General features: G+C 47.6%; 1 protein-coding gene across 1 annotated transcript in view; it reads left to right on the forward strand.

Annotated features, from left to right (window-relative positions):
- The first annotated feature begins 1,420 nt into the window (after nucleotides 1-1,420).
- Nucleotides 1,421-21,239, forward strand: part of PCBD2 (pterin-4 alpha-carbinolamine dehydratase 2) — a 48,943-nt gene continuing 29,124 nt past the window's right edge. Inside the window, exons 1-3 of the mRNA XM_075996362.1 lie at nucleotides 1,421-1,453; nucleotides 2,711-3,124; nucleotides 6,436-6,567. Of these exons, the coding sequence (XP_075852477.1) occupies nucleotides 1,421-1,453; nucleotides 2,711-3,124; nucleotides 6,436-6,567 (579 nt within the window). The remainder of the gene's footprint in view (nucleotides 1,454-2,710; nucleotides 3,125-6,435; nucleotides 6,568-21,239) is intronic.

Here is a 21,239-nt window from a genome sequence, read left to right on the forward strand (position 1 = left end):
CATTTGTGATCTCTTCTTTCACTGAAAGAATTTGAAGTAGTTTAATTTGTTTCTGGGTAAGACAAATGTTAGGAAAAAGTAAATGCTATACCTAAAGCTCATTTAATAATATTGTCAGTTCTGTGGTAAAGTGTAAGTTCTAGTCATAGTTACCTAAGCAGCATGCATTAATTGAACCTTAAAATGTTCCTAGCACTATGCTTGGTTTAGTGAGATCCAAAAGTATAAAACACTGTTTTTGCCCACAGGTTGATGCCAGTCTAGTTCAGGACACATTTAGTAAAGAAACAACATTGAAAAGCTCTTTCTAAAAGATCCCTTTAAATTTAGATTTCAGCGAGTTGATTACCTCATGATAAATAACTTTTATACCAGTTGCTTCCAGTGTTGTAGATAAAGTGTTTATTTCATAAGGCACCCTAAATTCTATAGAAATAGAACCTTAGGTGAGTCTCCTTCTCAGAGTATTGAATGGGAGTTTACAACTTTATGTGTCATGTTGAGAACAGCTATGGCTGGGGTGGTCACTAGCAGGAGGGGACTGTGACTCAGAATGGTACCATCATTATTTCCATTGTATAAATGAGCAGACTTAGGCAGAGAGAGGTTAAATAACTTGCCCGGGTTACACAGATGGTAAATTGATGAAGCTGGGATTTAAACCTTCACATGAAGGTTTTTGTGTATTTTCTTAAAATACAAATGTAAGCAAAGCCTCTAGTGAGTCCATCTCTTATAATAACTTACATTTGAGTTATTACTATGTGAGTGCCAGGTACTATTTTAAACGCTTTACATATACTATTAATACTTTATTTATCCAATGACAACCCTATTAAATTGTAAAATATCCTCATTTGAAAGAGTAAACTGAGACCTCAAATAACTTGCTTTTGGTTATGCAGCTTCCAGTGGTGGGACCAAGCTTCAAACCGAAGTATTCTTACTCTAGAGTCTAGAACCTCTACGTGGGATGCACCCTGCTTGGTTGGCCTCATCAAATGCATTTCCCTCTAGTCTTTCTCCTGGGTGTGCCTCCCATAGTTGTAGTCATACCAGCTATAATGTAGCAACTTGCCTTTTTTTTTTTCTTAACAAATGATAAATATTTCATTGTTAGTAATTATTTTCCTAACCTTAGCTATATTATAGGCCTTTGAGTAGATTCAACATTACTTACCTAACCTGTCATCTTTTGCTGGATATTATTGTTGTATATAGTCTCATTTCCTTGGAGGTGTATCTGCAGAGTGGGAATTATTCTATCAAAGATACAAGAATTTTCATGCCTCTTGATGTATAATGGGGCCCTTCTCTCATCTAGGGGGTGAGGGAAAGCTCTCAGAATGACCAGAGATCCATGGCTTTGCTTCTGACCCTTCACTGAGATCAGCTACATGGGGTTCCCCTGGAGGGAATCATGGAGCAGTTGTTCCTCAGAAAGGAGGTTCAAGTATAGAGAGGATCAGCCAGGAAACACTAGTTCTGAGGGAAAGGGAAGTGGAGGGGGGGGGGGGGAGGAAGTGGTCCAAGACCAGCTAAACCATCCCAAGTCAAGTATGGTATCCGTTTTAGAGGATGTAGCTGGTAAACCTTTGCTAAGGGACTTAAATCCCATTAATTGGGGAGCTACCTGTGAGGGGCAGAACATTCCCAGCCGCCTTTGGCGGAGAGCACTTCCTTGGACCCTCGCATCCTACTGTCTCTGCTTTCACAACTAGACCTGAGACCTCACAGTCTCATATATAGCAGTGTTAAGGAAGGAAAATGATGAAAATAAACATACTGAAAGTGAATGGTCACTAACACTACCAGTTCAGTTTTCAGTTCTCACTTGAATGAGCAAATGAGGAGTATTTTTTTGTGATCATAAACACCCAAGGTAAATATTGGAAATACAAGCTTTAATTCCACACCTAGTATCTGTCTCCCTTCCATAGCAGACAAAAGAAACCATCGTGTCTTGTAAATGCCTGGAGACCAGTGACATTTGATCAGGGCCCCCGTAGTAGTGACTCTTCCCTGAGTTTTGCTTTTGAAACAGTTCCATCTTGTCAAGTGGGGAAACAGGAAGAAGGTAGGCCAGGCCAAAAGTCCATAAATATTAGGCCATTTTGTGGCAAAAGCTTTATTTTTTCTAAGCCCAACTGGTTGAACTGCTAACAACTGCTAGGTTAAACTTGATTGCAAATCTTTTTCTATATCCTCTTCGAAACTGCTTATATTAATATGTTTAAACTATTTAGCAAAAAAAAAAGATACAAGTGAATATATTAATAATAAAAAACACTGTATGCTTTAAAGAGTTAATTTTATGGTATGCCAGTTACCTCGCAAAAAAACAACATAAATAAATACACAGATATGTAAAAGAAAGAATACCGGCTGGGCGCGGTGGGCACGCCTGTAATCCTAGCACTCTGGCAGGCCGAGGTGGGAGGATCGCTCAAGGTCGGGAGTTCGAAACCAGCCTGAGCAAGAAGGTGCCGTAAGCCAGGCTGACGCCACGAAACAACCACTTTTGAGAGAACATTGCAAGCCAGGTTTTCCAGACTCTTCCATCTCCGCAAATACGGGTGAGCCAGCTGGCCTGGACCGGGCCGCTAAGCAATGACTGGACCGGGCGAACATTCGACCCCTCGGCCGCCTGACTTAGCGAGCCCCCGAGGCTGACCACTGTGGCTCACTGTCCCCGCGAGTGCTGACTTAGCGACCACGGGCTGGCCCCCTGCCCGCGACACCGACATGCCGCCCGCTGCGCGCCCGCCGCCAGGAGGGAGCCGGCGCCCAGGCGAGGGCAGGTTCCGGACCCCGAGGAGCGGGACAGGCGGGCGAGCCAGCGCCGGGTGGGGACGCGCGGAGAGCCGGCGGCAGGACTGAGGGCGGCGGCGCCGCGGGGCCTGCGGGGGCCTCCGCGCCGCGCCCGCCGGGCGGCCTGCAGAGCCGGCGGCCAGCGAAGCTCCCGGGGCCTTCGGGGCCGGGCGGCGCGGCGGCGCGGCGGCGCGCAGGCAGTGCGCGGGGCAGCCCTCCTCGGGCGGCCATGGCGGCGGCGGTCTGGGCGCGCCGGGCGACGCGGGGCTTCTTGGCGGCGCGGCGGCGCCGGGGCCCGACGCTCGCGGCCACGGTGAGTGAGTGCGGGCGGGAGCGGGGCGGCGCGAGGCCCGCGGCGCCGGCTGAGGGGCGGGCGGGCACGCGGGACGGGCAGCCCCGAAGGGGCCGGGCCTGCGGGCGCGCCGTGGGGTCCCCGCGTGCGCGCCCGGGCACCCGCGGGTCGCGCCGGTCGGACGCCGGCGTCTCCGCGGCTTGTGCCGCCTTCCCTTGGCTTAATCGTCCCGCCACAGCATACGAACAGCTGTTGGGAAACAAACGGGCACGAGCTTCGCTGAACGACAAAAAGCAGACGTGAAAAGTAGTTGGAGGCCGGCGCGGTGGCTCACGCCTGTAATCACAGCACTCTGGGAGGCCGGCGCGGGAGGGTCGCTCAAGGTCCGGAGTTCGAGACCAGCTGAGCAAGAGCGAGACCCCGTCTCTACTAAAAATAGAAATTAATTGGCTAACTAAAAATATATAGAAAAAACTATAAAATATATAGAAAAAACGGCACTCACTCTAGCCGGGACGACAAAGTGAGACTCTGTCTCAAAAAAAAAAAAAAAAGTAGTTGGAGACTATTCGGTGCTTCACGAGCAAAGGTGCTGTCGGGTCCTGAGATCGCCCGCCCTTGAGAGCGGGGCTGTCCCAGTCACGCGGCTCCCTGTCAGCGGCTTCACCCCATGGTGAATTCAGAGTTTTGGGGAGGAATTAGCAATAAATCATCTTTTTTTGTGACATCGTTTTTTTCTTTGCTCTTCCAAGGGGCGTTCAGTCCGTTTCCTGCGTTAGAAATAAGTATTTTGGAGAGAGTTGAGGGAACGTTTGGACGTGCAGCGCCACCTGGTGGGAAAGTGTGGCATTAAACTCGCCGCTTCTCTTCGAGTTGCTTGTCGGAGCCCTGGTGGCGTGTGAAATCCTTGAACTGGAGAAATTTGTTATTTTATTTTGTTTTGTTTTATGTTATGTTTTATGTTTTATGTTATGTTATTTTATAGACAGAGTCTCACTCTGTTGCCCAGGCTAGAGTGAGTGCCGTGGCGTCAGCCTAGCTCACAGCAACCTCAAACTCCTGGGCTCAAGCGATCCTCCTGCCTCAGCCTCCCGAGTAGCTGGGACTACAGGCATGCACCACCATGCCTGGCTAATTTTTTTCTATATTAGTTGGCCAATTAATTTCTTTCTATTTATAGTAGAGACGGGGTCTCGCTCTTGCTCAGGCTGGTTTCGAACTCCTGACCTCGAGCAATCCGCCCGCCTCGGCCTCCCAGAGTGCTAGGATGACAGGCGTGAGCCACCGCCCGGCCTGAACAAGAGAAATTTAAAATAGCTCGGAGATTTCTCACGCAGGTGGGAGCACAGGTAAAGCGCTCTCAGTCACCCCTGCATGTCGCAGGGCGCACCTCTGTCCAGGGTGCTGGTGATCAGGTGGAATCGTGTTCTGGGAAGGAAGGAATGACCAGAGGTGATTCGCTCTGTGCCAGGCTCCATGCTGGGGCCTTCACAGTCCACATCGCTTTAATCCTCTCAAAAAATCTTGGCAGGTGGCTAGTGTGATATCCCCACCACAGACATGAGGGGGGACGCTGGAATCCAGAGGCTCCAAGTTCAGCACCCCACAGTTAAAAGGAACAAAGCTAGATCTTTTTTTTTTTATTTTTATTTTTTTGAGACAGTCTCACTCTGTTGCCCAGGCTAGAGTGAGTGCCGTGGCGTCAGCCTGGCTCACAGCAACCTCAAACTCCTGGGCTCAAGCAATCCTCCTGTCTCAGCCTCCCGAGTAGCTGGGACTACAGGCATGTGCCACCATGCCCGGCTAATTTTTTTTCTATATATTTTTAGTTGGCCAATTAATTTCTTTCTGTTTTTAGTAGAGACGGGGGTCTAGCTCTTGCTCAGGCTGGTCTTGAACTGCTGACCTTGAGCAGTCCTCCTGCCTCAGCCTCCCAGAGTGCTAGGATTACAGGTGTGAGCCACCGCGCCTGGCCAAAGCTAGATCTTGAATCAGGTTACTCTCACCAAATCCTGGGTTTTTCACCACTCCCCTATCCCCTGTGAAAAAAAGTTAAGCCCACCACAAAGTGGTTCTTTAGGCATGTGTCTCACTGGGGCCGTTGGTGGCAGGTAGATGAAATGGCTCAGGTTCGCAGTCTTGGACGGGATCCCTGTTGATGGGTAGATAGCCACCGTGAGCCGGAGTGCACACCCTCCATCCCAGTGGCAAGGGAGATAGCTGCGGCTGAGGGAACCAGCTCAGAGTGTGGCCACAGACTCCATGTCACTTTTTAATAGTTCCTTTGCAGCTACTCTGTGTGGACACACATAATTCTGTTTCTTTTCCAAAATTCTCTGAGTTGAAAAATGAAGTGTTTAATAAAAATTTTAGGTTATTTTTTCAATAGATCTTTGTGTACAATTTTCAGAACTGTCGCTGTAAAACTAATGAGTAGATCTTTTTGTTTTTAATACTAAATGGTTTTTAGTAATGTTTTAAATATCTTTTGTTTAATTAAAAGATAGTCTCGTTTTTCCCTTTTGTTAGTTGGGGGGGGTGGAGGGTAGCTGATCTAGCAAGGAAGAAAAATGAGAAAATTGGTTCATTAGTATTCTTCTTTCCATCTTCATGGAATAAGTTGTCTAAAGGTAGAACGTGTTTGCCCTCTTAATTATATTAATGTCAGTAATAAAAGACATTAGGATTTCTGAAGTGAGAGTGAGTTACAGCTTAATGGTGGAGAATCAGGGAAAGGGGCTCAGCCCCCAGTTGCCTGTTGTTGAGGCTCGCGCAGTCGTTCCGTCTCTGGGACTGTCTCGCTCTCACCGAGTGAATCGCATCCTTGCGAGTAGGTCGAGGAAGGCGGGAGGTGTTGCTCGAAGTGAGAACCCTGCTTTCCTGACTTCTAGTAGAAGGATGGTTAGAATTTGTTGCCCTTGAGGCCTGGTACGGTGGCTCACACCTTTAATCCTGGCACTCTGGGAGGCTGAGGCCAGAGGATCCCTTGAGGTCAGGAGTTTAAGACCAGCCTGAGCAAGAGTGAGACCTTGTCTCTATTAAATATAGAAAAGATTAGCCGGGCATGGAGGCGCATGCCTGTAGTCCCAGCTACTCAGGAGGCTGAGGTGGGAGGATCGCTTGAGCCCGGGAGTTTGAGGTTACTGTGAGCTAGGCTGACGCCACAGCACTCTAGCCCAGGTGACAGAGCGAGACTGTCTCAAAAAAAAAAAAAAGAATCTGTTGCCCTTGAGACTTTTTTCTATGTCTCTACTTAAGGGAAAGAGGTGTAAGTTTATTTGAGTTTAAGTAAACGTCTGCATTTTAAGGTATGAAATGTGTTCTCTTCGTAGGTGGCAGATGTTCACCGGTTGACGCCAGAGGAGCGGAAGCAGATCATAGACGACCTCAAAGCGGCAGGGTGGTCAGTAGCAAGCGAGAGAGATGCCCTCCACAAAGAGTTCTCCTTCAAAAATTTTAATCAGGTAATTATTATAAATCCTTGCCAGGGCCATGGTCTGTCGCTGTCCCTTTCCAATATTGCTGGTTATCTGGTCCTGTGTGGGCTCAGGATCCAAGCTTCCCTTCCCTAAGAATCCAGAGGGAGAGTTACACTCCTGCTGACAGTTGCTACCACCCAACTGGGCGATTCTGGGCTCTGAGGGAAGGGGGTGGTTTGTGTCATTTGGAAAATCAAATTCTGAAACCACCATTGCTCTGATTTGGTGTTGGTTAGGGCATTTGGTTTCTTTTGAAATTTTGAAAGAGGGTGTGAACTTTTTATATTTATCAGAAGGGGACATGAGTTAAACCAGTTGGGAAACGTATACCTGCTTGACTGATTGCCCCTTCTTTTCCTGGGCAGTTGGTAAGTTTTCTTGCTTCTGTGATTGTATTTCTGTCTCTAAATCATCTCCCACACTGCACCCTCCTCCCTGACTGGCTTGCTTTCCCCAGGCTCAGTAGCCAGCTCTTGAAGCTTTTCTTAAAACCCTGACCGCCCCTTGAGACTCAGTTTTAACAAGGTAACTGTTCCATTAGGGCCCCGCCCTGTTTAGAGAGTCATCTCCCATGACTTACCCTTCAGTTATTGCTCCATGGCATTTATATAAGGTGAACGCTCTTGACTGTTCGTGTTTGTTCAGTTAGTTTGGTAATCCCTTGGACAGATTTATTGTTTTTATTTATATTAGGTGTCAGCATCTAGAAGTCAGAGACCATGTTTGCTTAAATAACTCTCTATTGTAACTAATACAGTTCTGGGTACAAACAGGCATTTGATAGATGCAGACATTGATTACAGTGTTTGCTAGTTTCTAGAAGGGTGTGTGAGGACCAGATTTCCACCAAAGAGCCCTTGGCATGTTTTCCTAGTAAATGCCGTTGGCTCCACTGCGCTGCGTGCCCTATTCTGTTCTCCATCCATCTGGCTGCCAGCCTTCTGCTGCGAGTCCCCAACTCCCGAGGAAACCTGGACCAAGCAGACTCCCTGTCCCTGCTGCCCCGCGTGCTCGACAGCTCTTGTCAGAGGCTTAGCACGCTGTGGCTGGTGGCAGGGAATCCCATTGGTACAGTAAGCTTGTGTATAAGCTCTAGGTAGCATTTTCCAAGCTTATTAAAATTCTTACATGTGTACAGCTTGACTTCTTTAAGCCTGGCCTAATTTATTGGGCTTGAACATGTGGCTTAAAGTACTTGAGTGATGTTGCCTCAGGCCCTGCCCATGAGTCAGTCCCCCAGCACCACTCTGACCTTGCGCTCGCTTGGAGTGACTTTCAGAAATGGGAGGGAAGGGAAGCTTGCAGGGCATAGTGGATTAGTTGTAACATTCAGTGGGACATTTAATTAAGTAGACATCCCCCCACCCCACCTTTTATCCAGCTTTTAGGAGAAAGAGGCAGATGATAAGAAAATCAGCCGATGTCAGGGAATGTATTCAGACAGCCAGAATCGAGATTATATCTTGGGGTCAGTTTTCCAGCAAGGCTCCTATGACTTCTTCATGTACAGTGGCCTGTAATGGCAACTGATGTCATGACAACTGTCAGTGCCTTCCAGCCAAAGACAGCTAGGAACACACCTGTAGCTGGACAAGTTGGGCCCACTGCTCATCACAGTGAGGGGGATGCACACCACAGGGGCCAGGGGCCGTCTCAGGAAGACGGTGGCAGAGCACTTGTCACAGGATTTGGGCCTGTGGTAGTGATATTAGAAAACACGTTTTTTTCCTTTTTTTTAAAGACAGGGTCTCTCTGTCACCCAGGTTGGAGTACAGTGATGCGATCACAGCTCACTGCAGCTTCCAACACCTGGGCTCAAGTGATCCTCCTGCCTCAGCCTTCAGAGTAGCTGGGACTACAGGCACACACCACCACACTTGGCTAATGTTTTTAATTTTTTTTTTGAGACAGAGTCTCGCTTTGTTGCCTAGGCTAGAGTGAGTGCTGTGGCGTCAGCCTAGCTCACAGCAACCTCAAACTCCTGGGCTCAAGCAATCCTCCTGCCTCAGCCTCCCGAGTAGCTGGGACTACAGGCATGCGCCACCATGCCTGGCTAATTTTTTTCTATATATATTAGTTGCCCAATTTGTTTCTATTTATAGTAGAGCCGGGGGTCTCGCTCTTGCTCAGGCTGGTTTCGAACTCCTGACCTTGAGCAGTCCACCCCCTTCGGCCTCCCAGAGTGCTAGGATTATAGGTGTGAGCCACCGCGCCCGGCCTGTTTTTACTTTTTGTAGAGTTGAGCTCTTGTTGTGCTGTGCAGGCTGGTCTCGAACTCCTGGGCTCAAGTGAACCCAGCACCTCGGCTTCCCAAAGTGTAGGAATTATAGGCATGAGCCACTATACCCAACCAATATTGGAAAGTTTTTTTGTTCGTTTGTTTTTGTTTTGAGATAGGGTCTCACCCTGTCACCCAGGCTAGGGTGCATTGGCGTCATCGTCCTCATAGCTCACAGCAACCTCAAACTCCTGGGCTCAAGTGATCCTCCTGCCTCAGGCTCCAGAGTAGCTGGGACTACAGGTGCACACCACCACACTCAGCTAATTTTTCTAGTTTTTGTAGAGACGGGGTCTCGCTCTTGCTCAGACTGGCAATATCAGAAAGTGTTTAAGGAGTCAGGACTTTGCTTTGGATTGGATGCTGTCAGGAAATGGGTAATTCTATGATTCAGTATTGTAATAAGTCTTACCTGTAGGGAGAGCAGGTTAAAGCAGGCCTAGCCAGGCTGGTGGCTCATGCCTATAATACCAGCACTTTGGGAGGCTGAGGCAGGAGGATTGCTTGAGCACAGGAGTTCAAGACAAGCCTGTGTAACACAGTGAGAGCTCATCTCTACAAAAAAAAAAATTAGCCAGGCTTGGTGGTGTGCTCCTCTAATCCCAGCTACTGGGGAGAGCGAGGCAGGAAGATCGCTTGAGCCTAGGAGTCTGAGGTTGCAGTGAGCTATGACTGCACCACTGCACTCTAGCCTGGGTAACAAAGCAAGACCTGTCTCAAATACTTACATACATACATACACACACAAATAAATAAAATAAAGCAGGGCCAAAGCTGAAATTGAAAGGAAGCAGCAGCAGTCACTCATTAGCTGGGAAACGGGGATATTTGGTGTTTCATGGCTGGGATGATGTTCCTGTTTTGTCTGTGTTCAGGTATCATTGCAGAGTGGTTTTGTTTTTGTCTTAATCCTTCATGGCCACAGCGTGGCCTTGTCTGATGTTGACGTTCAACAGGAGAGCACCAAGGTCTAGTTATTAGTACCAGGCCAGCTCCCGAATATCAGGAGCTGCTTTCTCTTGCTCACTACTTAAGTGTGGAGTAGTAACCTTCTGGCACTGACAGATCCTCATTCATCTTTCATCTAGGAAAGAAAAGCCATTGTTTTTTTCTTTCTTTTTTTTTTGAGACAGAGTCTCACTTTGTTGCTCAGGCTAGAGTGAGTGCTGTGGTGTCAGCCTGGCTCACAGCAACCTCAATCTCCTGGGCTCAAGCAATCCTGCTGCCTCAGCCTCCTGAGTAGCTGGGACTACAGGCATGCGCCACCATGCCTGGCTAATTTTTTTCTATATATATTAGTTGGCCAATTAATTTCTTTCTATTTATAGTAGAGATGGGGTCTTGCTCTTGCTCAGGCTGGTTTCGAACTCCTGACCTCGAGCAATCTGCCCGCCTCAGCCTCCCAGAGTGCTAGGATTACAGGCGTGAGCCACCGCGCCCGGCCAGCCATTGTTTTTTATTGTAACAACAATATCACAACATAAGAATAGGATGATGTAAATAAAAAATTTCCTATCACGGCTAGGAGTGGTGGCTCACGCCTGTAATCCCAGCTCTCTGGGATTAAAAAAAATAAATAAATTTCCTATCACAACTACTTTCATTTTTTTCTGTTCTCTTCTGGTCTTTCTCCATAGGTATAGTTTATTTACAATGTGGTGATTTTAAAAAATTACATGCAGTTAAATTTTAAAAAATTATTTTTATTATAAAAGTAAAATCCCTTAATTCAACAAATATTGATTAAGCGTGTTCTCTGTGCCAGCTCATGTAGCTCCCATTCTAGTGGGGAAAATAGACAATAAACAAAGGAATAGGGAATATAATTTCAGCTAGTGGAGAGGCCCCGGAAGAGGAATGCAGGATCAGAACAGAGAGTGGTGGAGGGTGAGACACTATCTGAGGGCGAGTGGTCCGGAAAGGCCTCTCTGGGGAGAGGGCACGTGAGGCCTGAATGGCATGAAGGAACTAGTCTGTGAAGATCCAAGGGAAGAGCTTCCCTGGTGGGGAGAACAGCAGGCGCACGGTTCCTGGGGCAGAATGATCTTGGTGTGACTGAGAAAGGGCCAGAAGGCCGGTGTTCTGGAATGGACAGGGAGGAGAAGAGGGGGTCGGGGCCGGAGCACTGGGGCCTTGTTTGCACGTGAGGAGTTTGGGTTTTATTCTCTGAAGGAGAGCTGTTGAAGGTTTTCAAGCAGGGAAATGTTGTCATCTGGCTTGGGTTCTATAAACACCTCCCTGGCCATTCTGCTGAGAGTAGGCGGCAGGAGGCGAGAGTGGAGGCATGCAGACCGCAAGCAGCCCTCGTGCAGTCGTCTAGGCCAGGGAAGGTGGGAGACTGCAGTGGTGGTCCTCATATGAAGATAGAATAATCAAGACTTGCTGTAAGGCTGGATGTGGGAAAAGGGGAGGCTAAGGATGCCCCCAAGGTTTTGGTTCAAGCTATAGGGCGAAGGGCGGTGCCACTCACTAAGGGGCACAGGGTGTGGGGCAGGGGTGGGGCGGGAAGTAAGGGTCCTGCTCTGGGCATGCCAGGTTTGAGATGCTTAGTCATGCAAGTGGAGCTGTCAGGTTAGCAGGTGGATATAGGTGTGAGAGCCAGGCTGGAGATGGCAATTCGAGAGTTTGTAGAGGGGGAAATTGTGAGAGCGAAGTCCTAGGTAGGCAAGAGAGGACAGGATCAGATGGGTAGTAGGGCACGGGGGGGTGGATCCGTTGTAGTAGGACAGAAGGAAGAGTATATGAGTGTAGATGCAAGCAGGTTGGTACATTTGTCCTGGGAAAAAGAGGTAATTCTCTTGATTGCTTCTATTTTTTTAGTGAGGTCATCAATTGAGAGCAGGCGGGGGTGGGAGGGAGGAGTACTGGAGATCTGGGGAGATAAGAAAAGGAGTGGGATAGTCATTGCGGAGACTTTGATGAACCAACTTGGGACGTGGCTGGGTGCTGGGCAGTTCTCAGTGTCCCTACAGATTTATGGTCAAACATTATTTTATTTTATGTTATTCTTTTTGGAGACAGTCTTGCTGGGCTACAGTGCAGTGGCGTGATTATAGCCTCCAGTTCCTGGGCTCAAGTGATCCTCCCACCTCAGCCTCCTGTAGCTAGGACTACAGGTGTGTGCTATCACACCTTGCTAATTTTTTTTTTTTTTTTTTTTTTTATTTTTTTGAGACAGAGTCTCACTTTGTTGTCCAGGCTAGAGTGAGTGCCGTGGCGTCAGCCTAGCTCACAGCAACCTCAAACTCCTGGGCTCGAGCGATCCTTCTGCCTCAGCCTCCCGAGTAGCTGGGACTACAGGCATGTGCCACTATGCCCGGCTTATTTTTTATATATATATATCAGTTGGCCAATTAATTTCTTTCTGTTTATAGTAGAGACGGGGTCTCGCTCTTGCTCAGGCTGGTTTTGAACTCCTGACCTTGAGTAATCCGCCCGCCTCGGCCTCCCAAGAGCTAGGATTACAGGCGTGAGCCACAGCGCCCGGCCACACCTTGCTAATTTTTTTATATTTTGTAGAGATGGGTTCTTGCTGTGTTGCCAGGCTGGTCTTCAACTCCTGGCCTCAAGCGGTCTTCCTGCCTCAGCCTCCCAAAGTGCTGGGATTATAGGTGTGAGCCACCACACCCGGCCTCTGGCCAGACATTTAGAGGAAAGATTTTGTATGTTCTGTCCAGGTGCAGAGTTGGGTTTAACAAGGGCCGAGCGTCTGCCAAATGAGTGCAGTGGAGGAACAGGGGGGCAGGGGACATACAGGCGTGTGCACGGGAGGGACTGAAACGTTGGCCCTTGGAGTCTAGGCTGGCGGGGGAAGTGCAGCTGTGACGGAGCGGATAGTAAGAGCTGGGAGTGTCATTTGATGTAATCTTTCTGGAGGACAATTGAGCAACGCTTATCAACCTTTACAGTCCACGCACCCATTGTCCTAGAAATTTATCTTCTAGATGTAATCCTGCCTGCATGCAGAGTGGCTGTGTAGGGATGGCCATTAGAGTGTGGAGGCCTCTGATTTTTTAGTGTGACTGGCATTTGCCGCCCTTGCTGCAGGCCCCCCGCCCCAGCAGGGGTTAAGGAAGGCCCAGGGTGTTCCCTACGCTTGTGCCGGTGGCAGCACCTCTCCTGGCCTCTACTCCACATGCTGGAAGAAGCCACAGTCAGAAATGATGACGCCTCGCCTTTAAGAGTGTGACCCACACTGGCTGGTATCACATTGTTTTTTAGTCTTTGCTGAACATTAGAATAAAAAATGTATTCTGTTTGTTTTTCTCAATAGGTCATGAACATTTTTCAGTTCTTAATATAGTCTTTTCATTTTACTTATGATAAAATCTTCAGGACAATGTTTGCACTTTGGTTGGGTGTTGCAGTTTTTAAGTGGTTTGCTATGCTTGATCTTAGCCAAAAGGCCAAGAGGTGATTAAATGATTCGCTTATGTAGTGTGTATACAATGATATCACAAGTTCGCATTGTCTTCGTTTCTTTTACTACTGTGGAAAATGAACCATACGTTTGAGAAACATTTTCAGTGACCTTGGATGAAAAATCTTTTTTTTTGAGACAGAGTCTCACTTTGTTGCCCAGGCTAGAGTGAGTGCCGTGGTGTCAGCCTAGCTCACAGCAACCTCACACTCCTGGGCTCAAGCAATCCTGCTGCCTCAGCCTCCCGAGTAGCTGGGACTACAGGCATGCGCCACCATGCCCTGATAATTTTTTCTATATATATTAGTTGGCCAATTAATTTCTTTCTATTTTATAATAGAGACAGGGTCTCGCTCTTGCTCAGGCTGGTTTCGAACTCCTGAGCTCAAGCAATCCGCCCGCCTCGGCCTCTCAGAGAACTAGGATTACAGGTGCGAGCTACCGTGCCTGGCCTGAAAAATCTATTTCTCAAAGCTTTGGGCTGTTCCAGGTTTTACTATAATAATAAACAGCCAGCAAAATTCATTTGAACTTCTTTTCTCTCAGAGGTTTTATTCTAGGATATGGTTAGTTCCAAATAGTCCACATCCATTTGATAGCTCAGATGGATACAGATACTTAGAGATAATAAATGCAAAAGTTCCCAAGGGATTCTCTGAGTGTAGGTGGATAAAGTAGCCGTGGGTGTTGGTTGTCGTTAGCCCACCGTCTCTGCCCTGGGTGGTGGTGCCTGGGCTTTGCAGCGTGCCGTGCCGTGGGACACTCCCTGAGCAGACAGAGCATAGCCATGCCAGGACTCGAGGCAGGGAGTTTCCACACTCGGGATGCTTAGACTCAGACAGGGTAGGGTTGGCATTCGTAAAGGAGTTTTGCTTTTTTTATGTGCATGTAGACAAAAGGAGACAGCGATCTATAAATGACATATAAATTTAGGTGTTTGGCAACTGCAGAGTATCTGCATTGAAAGAACAAAATGTCACTCAGAAATGTGGATGTGAGTGTCCCATAAAGGTCGATTTTATTAGACATTGTCATGTGTGGGGATAGACAGGAAACTTACAAAAATCAGAGGAAATTTTAAGCTTTAGCAGTATGTGCAGGTTTGGCTTTGGAATCCAGGAAACAGCTACCCCAGATGCCAGCAGGTGGAGCCCTCCAGGGCAGGAGCCCAGACTGGCCAGGAGGCAGCACAACCCCCTGGGAAGGCTGTCCCGTCTCTCACTCCTGGATACCTGGGGCCACCCTTGTTCAGCCTGGAAACAAGCTGAGTGTCAGGAACAGACAGGCAGCAGTCCCGGGCCCCTGCTTGGTTTGGTACCTTTTGGATGTATGATGAATTTGGGTGGAGATGTAAAGAGTTGCAGATTGGGAATGGAGGCGCGTCTGGTTCAGGGGACGGGGACTGGGCCTTGTGGGAAGCAGCTGTGGCTCCCTGCGACCCTGCAGGAGCTCCTGTGCTTCGTGCTTGCATAGGCGGCTCTGCCCAGCAGGGCGTTCAGTGGTGTTATCTGAAACATACGAACTGGCTGATGCTCAGCTCCTGTTGACCTATAAAAATGGCACTTTTATGTGGCCCAATCTAATAGTTTGTCAAAGTGTAGTATCCTTTGCAGGGCAAGATCCAAGCCTCATTTGTTCTATATGTTGTTCATCACATTCACGTACTGGTTATGGTGATGCCACCATCAAAAGCTCTCTGGAGCCGGAGTGGGGAGTGAGGAGGAGCCTTCTGAACGGCCTGGGCTGTGGTGGTCCTGGTGGTCTGTGTGTCCAGCAGCAGCACGACCATGTGCGACTCAGGGGTTTGTAGAATTTCTCTCTTGTGTTCAGATAGGCGCCTGCTTTAGAGCGGTTGGAAGTTACCGTTGCTGACTGCTTTATAAACATGCTTTATTGAGGAATTTGCCAGTAGGCTCTTGGTTAACATTTTGAGACACTTAGTGAAGTCAAAGGCTTGATGATACCAGAAGAAAGACAACCGTTGATGAAAGTCTTAATAATCCTCTGCAGGATATTGGTGGAGGTCTCAACAGCTCTCAGTGTGGATGAATTAGTTCAGGTTTTATGGTTCTTTGTTGTGCACATCGAAGTTAATGAGTTAGTAATGCATCTGAGGGCAGGAAGAACCCCAGAGAGGATGTTCCCATGGCTTGGGCATCATATATGTTAGAAGGTGTCATCTTACTTTTAAAACGGAGGCCAACATTTGTGTCTGGGATCAGGTAAAGTGAACACTTACATGGTTATCACACACAGTGGCTTGTATTTAACTTGTGCCCACTGGTGACTTAACCACAGCAGATTAGAAACCTGAGAAAGTGTCCATAGCTTTTGTTGGAATGGTAAGTAAAGACCTATTTTAGTAAACGTTCCCTAAAATTTAAGAAGCTAATAAAAATATCTCTGTGGTGTTCATGTGGGTATTAATTTTGGAGTTCTTCCTGGAATTCGGGGAGCCCTGGGCAGGACCATGTTCATGTTGTCAGGTGGTGGCTGGAACATCAGTGTTGGTATCTCCCAGGGCAGGGAAATTCTTGTTTCTGTTTGTGTCGTACAATAGGTTTAGACCTGATGTGTGGCTGGGTGTGGTGGCTCACACCTGTAATCCTAGTACTCTGGGAGGCTGACTCGGGAGGATCGCTTGGGGTCAGGAGTTTGAGACCAGCCTGAGCAAGAGTGAGACCCCGTCTCTACTAAAAATAGAAAGAAATTAATTGGCAAAGTAAAAATACATATAGAAAAAATAAGCTGGCCGTGGTGGCACATACCTGTGGTCCCAGCTACTCGGGAAGCTGAGGCAGGAGGATCGCTTGAGCCCAGGAGTCTGAGGTTGTTGTGAGCTATGCTGATGCCACGGCACTCCAGCCTAGGCCACAGAGTGAGACTCTGTCTCGAAAAATAAAATAAAATAAAATAAAATAAAATAAAATAAAATAAAATAAAATAAAATAAAATAAAACAAAATAAAACCTGATGTGTATTTACAAAGGCAGTGTGCAATAGATAGATGAAGAGAAATATAAAACAGGTGTCAACAATGCAAATATGACACCAGACTGCCGTGTGAAAACACTGCGGTCATTACACCGTCCTTTAATAAAAACGGACTTTTAACTACATCAGTTTTTCTTAGTTGTGTAGTAAATCTTCTGTTTACAGAACTTAGCCTGAGTATTTTGTGAAAGTCAAACAGCCAAGAAGTATAATTTCCTCAACAGTCTTTGTCTTGCCCTTTTACAGATGGCGTAAAATCAGGTGTGTAAAAAATAAAAAAGCAGTTTGAGCTGACGTGAAAGGTATTTCAGATTTATGTTTTGCAGATGATATTGGTATGATTAATGCATTCGTTGCTTTTTTTTATTGCTTTTCACAGATAATGTACATGATGCATGTAAAATGTTGTGGGTTTAAATCTTTGCCAGGTTTAGACTGTGAATATCAACAGATGTTATCATATAAGTACCATAATTATTATAAAATAAAAAATTTGTCATAAAATGCATTGACATAAATTTCATTTATGTAAATTGCTTTCATTAGTATAAAACCTTAGTGTAGCTGTTAGGGTTTGTGAAGCACTTTATATGAGATTAACTTGGTATAAAGTGGTCACAAATGGGTTGCTTTAAATTTAACTGACAAGAAAATAACGCTCGAGTTAGGAAATTACCGAGGCATTTGTTTTCAGCCCGCATTGCTGGTACCGCTTAAATAGGTTGACTGTGAATTAATAACAATGGACTGCTGGCTCAATAATTGCAGAAAATAATTGAAAGAGGACTTTAAATAATAACTTTAAAGAATTTTAGTCTTGCTCTTTTCTGTTCTGTTTCTGTTTTTCTTTGGTGCGCCTGCCCACTGCTTCAACACGGTCATTATCAATAGTGTTCAGGGTTGCACAGGGGTTTCGTCAATAGCGTTTTGGTGCATTAGGGCCATGTCATAGAAACTTGTGTTCAGGTGTGTCAGAATGCAGACCTTGGGTGCCTGGTGGAGCAGCTGGGGCAGTGAGTCAACTCTAGACAGTGCTATACTCACGTTCCTGTGCCTGGGTAGTGGCCAGTTGCTGTCTGCCTTCAGGAGGGCTTGAAGATCCAACACTGTGGACAGGTGGGTGAGGTTCTTCCTCCCTGGCTCTGAGCTCTACGTGTTCTGCTCTTTTTTTCTGCATCCTTTTAGACAAAACAAAGCAGTGACATCCTTTCCCCTGTGTTGCAGGTAATTTACCATCACACTGCCCTTCTGATTGAGGCTGGAACGGGGCACTCTAACTCAGTCACTGAGTCTCCTGAGACACTGAACCAGACCGAGACCGTGGGAGTGCTTGTGGTCACACTGGGTCATGTCACAGTTAGTGGGGGCCAGACTCACATCCCTGGTTCCTGCAGCAACTTTTCAGATCCTACTGTGATACAGAAAGGTGGTTGTTTTGTATTTGTTTTTTCAGGAGATACCTTGTTTTCCAAGGACTACTTGTTGGATTAGTTTTCTCCCTTAAATGGGTTTTACCGTACTTCCCTGAGAAAGGGAATATTCACCAGTTGGAACAAACAAAGCTGTACTTGTTTGGGAGTAACCCAGGTATCACTGTTGAGCAATCAGAGGTCATTTAATTGTATCGTTAAAGTCAATCCTATCAAAACAGCGAACACTGCTAATGACTCTGTTTGCTTGTGTGCTCTCATCCAGCGGGCCAGGATTGAGGTCTTTTACCATATCACACATCACACTGACTTCACATGCCCTGTCCTCGCCCTTGCAGCCCTGGCCGTGGACATGTACCAGGTGCCCGGGGCTGCCCCAGGTTGGCTGGGCCAGCAGCCACATGGTCTGGCTTTGTTGGGATCAGTGAGCCAGCAAGGCATTAGGGCTGGCAGCCACTAAGGGCTGGCACGGCTCTGGGCCCAAGATGCAGAGGAGGAAGAGGCAACAGGAGTACGTAATTCCATTTCTGCCCAGAAAGCTCCCAGTTTTGTCGGGGAGGTGGCACATCTGAATTGTACAAGGTGGTCGATTTTTTCAAATCGCCATGCTAATCAGGTCTTCAAGTGTGAGCGCCGTAGCGGGAAGCCGAAGCTGGTGCATTCCAGGATGGCTGCCTGCAGGAGGGGAATTTTGAGTTGGCCCTCGAAGATGTGATATGTTGTGAAGCAGGCGTCCTCAAACTACCGCCCGCGGGCGACATGCAGCCCGCCGAGGACATTTATCCAGCCTGCCAAGGACATTTATCTGGCCCGTCAGGTGTTTTTGCCGCTGCTGCCTGTCCTGCTTAGCAGCCGACTCATCCCGGGCCCACAGTGCGCGTGTGTGGAATGTGCGCCGCACTCTCCATCTGTCCTCCAACGGTCTGAGGGACAGTGAATTGGCCCCATGTTTAAAAAGTTTGAGGATCCTTGTTGTGAAGGAAGTGCTCAGGGAGCGTTTGAAGGTGGTATAGGCCAAGGACAGGGAGAAGGGTTTGCATTGTGTTGGGGAAATGAGGGCCCTAAGGTGGGTTCAGGGAGCTGGGCTTCCAAATGGCAGGGAGGGTTCTTGTGCTGCACTCCCTCCTGGGATCAGTGTTGCCTCAAGTCTAGGCTATCTGAAAGCAAACTCCTGTCTTTCTGCCTTTCTTTAGACGTGCTTGTTTCCCTCTGCCACAGGACCACCACCCTCTCAAGCACTCAGACCTGAAACTAAAGAATTTTTTTGGCGATCAATCGCTAAGAACCGGTCAGTCGTCCTTTAGTGTCTTTCACCAGGACTGTGTGCACTTGCCCTCCCCCTAGAGTCCTAACAGGGCTCGCTGGCCGCCTGTCACTTTCAGGCTCTCCCTGCTCCCACTGCCCTGAATGCCACTTTGCTGTGATCTAGTTGGTCTGCGCTCACAAAATCCCAGTGCTTTCCTCTTACACTTTACAGCACATGCGTCGTCTTCTCAGAGCTTTCAAAGCTGCCCACGGTCCATCCTTAACCTACCTCACATTACTTCTCTGCAGGAAGCTCTTTACTCAGATTAGAACTGTAAGGACCTTGAGGGTCACCCAGCCATTCCCCTCACTGGAGAAGTGGGGAACCCAAGGCATAGACAGGAGGAGTACCTTGACCTAGGCCACAGAAAATTAGTGCCATGCTGACCCTGGAGCGAAGGCCCCTAGCATCTCAGTTCAGTTCTTTTCTGCCTTTATTCAAGCTGTTGTTCTCCTTCCCATGCCCAATCCCACCCTATGCTTCCCTTATCTGTCAACATTCCACCCACTGCCAGAAAGTTTTTCCTGATTTTTATGTACTTAACAATAACTAATTGAGCACTTGCTGTAGGCTAGGCACCGTGCCAGACACTGGGGTGAAGCCAGCAGTGAACTGTCTCTGTCTTCATAGGGACACAGTAGGGGAGGGAGGGCATAAGCAAAGCAAAAAATGAATGTATTGTTACAAGATATGGTAAGTGGAGGAAGGAAAGTCCTGAAAGCTGATGCTTAATGACCACTTACACTGTGGGCCAGGCACTACAGTAAGGACTTTGCATGTATTCATTCAGTGAATACTGACCAAGCTCTGTGAAGTGGATATTCTCTTCATTTTACAGATGAGGAAACTGAGGCTTAGCCTAAGTGACTTGCTTAAAGGTCCCACAGCTGGTAAGCATGGTGTCAGAATTTGACTCCAGGCCATCCATCCCATCGGCCTCTGCAACAGAAAAGGGGGCCCTGGGGGAGACTAATGGGAAGACCTAATTCTATTTGGGGAGAGTGGTCAGGGAAGGCCTCAGTAAGAAAGTGGTAAGCTGATACATTTTTAAAAAAAAAGACCAATCAGAGGATGTAGAGGACGGAGTGGAGGAGGCAAAGTCAAATTGGGGAGAATAGTGAGGAGGCTGTTACATTCACCCAGGTGTGGCATCGTGGCTGGAGTGGACACAGAGAGGTGTGCACTGGGGCAGGGACAGAGGAGAAGCAGAAGAGTGCAGAGGTTGGGGCTGTATTGAGGCGTTGACTGGAGTAGAAACCAGTGGTAGCCCACGTAACTCTCACAGAAAATGCAGGTAGAGACTACCCAAGTTCCTCTGACCAGCAAGGCGTGGTCATGGATGGTAAGGAAGAAGAGCAGAGGGTATTGAGAATGTGACTCCCAGATTTGGGCCTGGAGGAACCCCGTGGTTGGACGTGACGTTTAACTGAGCTAGGGAAGTGTGGGAGAGGAGCAGGGTTGGGTGCAGGGACGAGATTCCTGGTTTGGACACTGTTAAGGGGGAGTGCTATGAGACATACAAATGTCAACTTCAAGAAGGTAGTTTTATGTCTGAGTTAGGAGCTCAGGGGTGAGGTCTGGGTTGTAGATAATTGGGGAATCATAGGTATGTATGGAAGAAAGCCAAGGTAATAGATGAGATCACTCAGGGTGAAATTGCAGTGTGAGAAGAGAAGGCAGCTCAGGATTCAGTCCATTTGGGGGTTGGATAGAAGAGGAGGAGGTGGCAAAAGATGAGAAAGACTTGTTAGAGAAATGGGACGAAAATCAGGTCGGTGTCAGTATCACAGACTCTGAAAGATGAGTGGGATCCATTCTCAGATGCCACAGAAGGTGACTGTCAAAAGGTGACCATGAGGTTAAGCAGCATGGAGGTCAACAGTGACCATAGCAAGGATGGTTTTTGTGGGGTGGGGGTGCAGGCCAGCCAGGAGAAGGAGTGAGGCTCAAGTGCTTGACACAGACCCTTGCAGCCTCAGACATTAGTCCATTGTGTGTTCTTTCCATTTAGAATTCAGTCCTTGCGTTGTCTTATGCTTGCTTGTGGTGTTCTTTCAGCCTTATTTTGATCTTGAACCTGTGCGTCTTAGAGCTTTGATACTGAGCCTATGAATGTTAGGACTAGAAAGGATGAGGCAACTGAGGCTCAGAGGTAAAGTGGTTCGCCCAGGTGACAATGAACTGGTGCCAAAATTAAGACATGACTAAGTGCAACTTAGGTCATGCGAT

This window comes from Microcebus murinus, chromosome 21, assembly GCF_040939455.1.
Source record: "Microcebus murinus isolate Inina chromosome 21, M.murinus_Inina_mat1.0, whole genome shotgun sequence".
Classification (NCBI taxonomy): Eukaryota; Metazoa; Chordata; class Mammalia; order Primates; family Cheirogaleidae; genus Microcebus; species Microcebus murinus.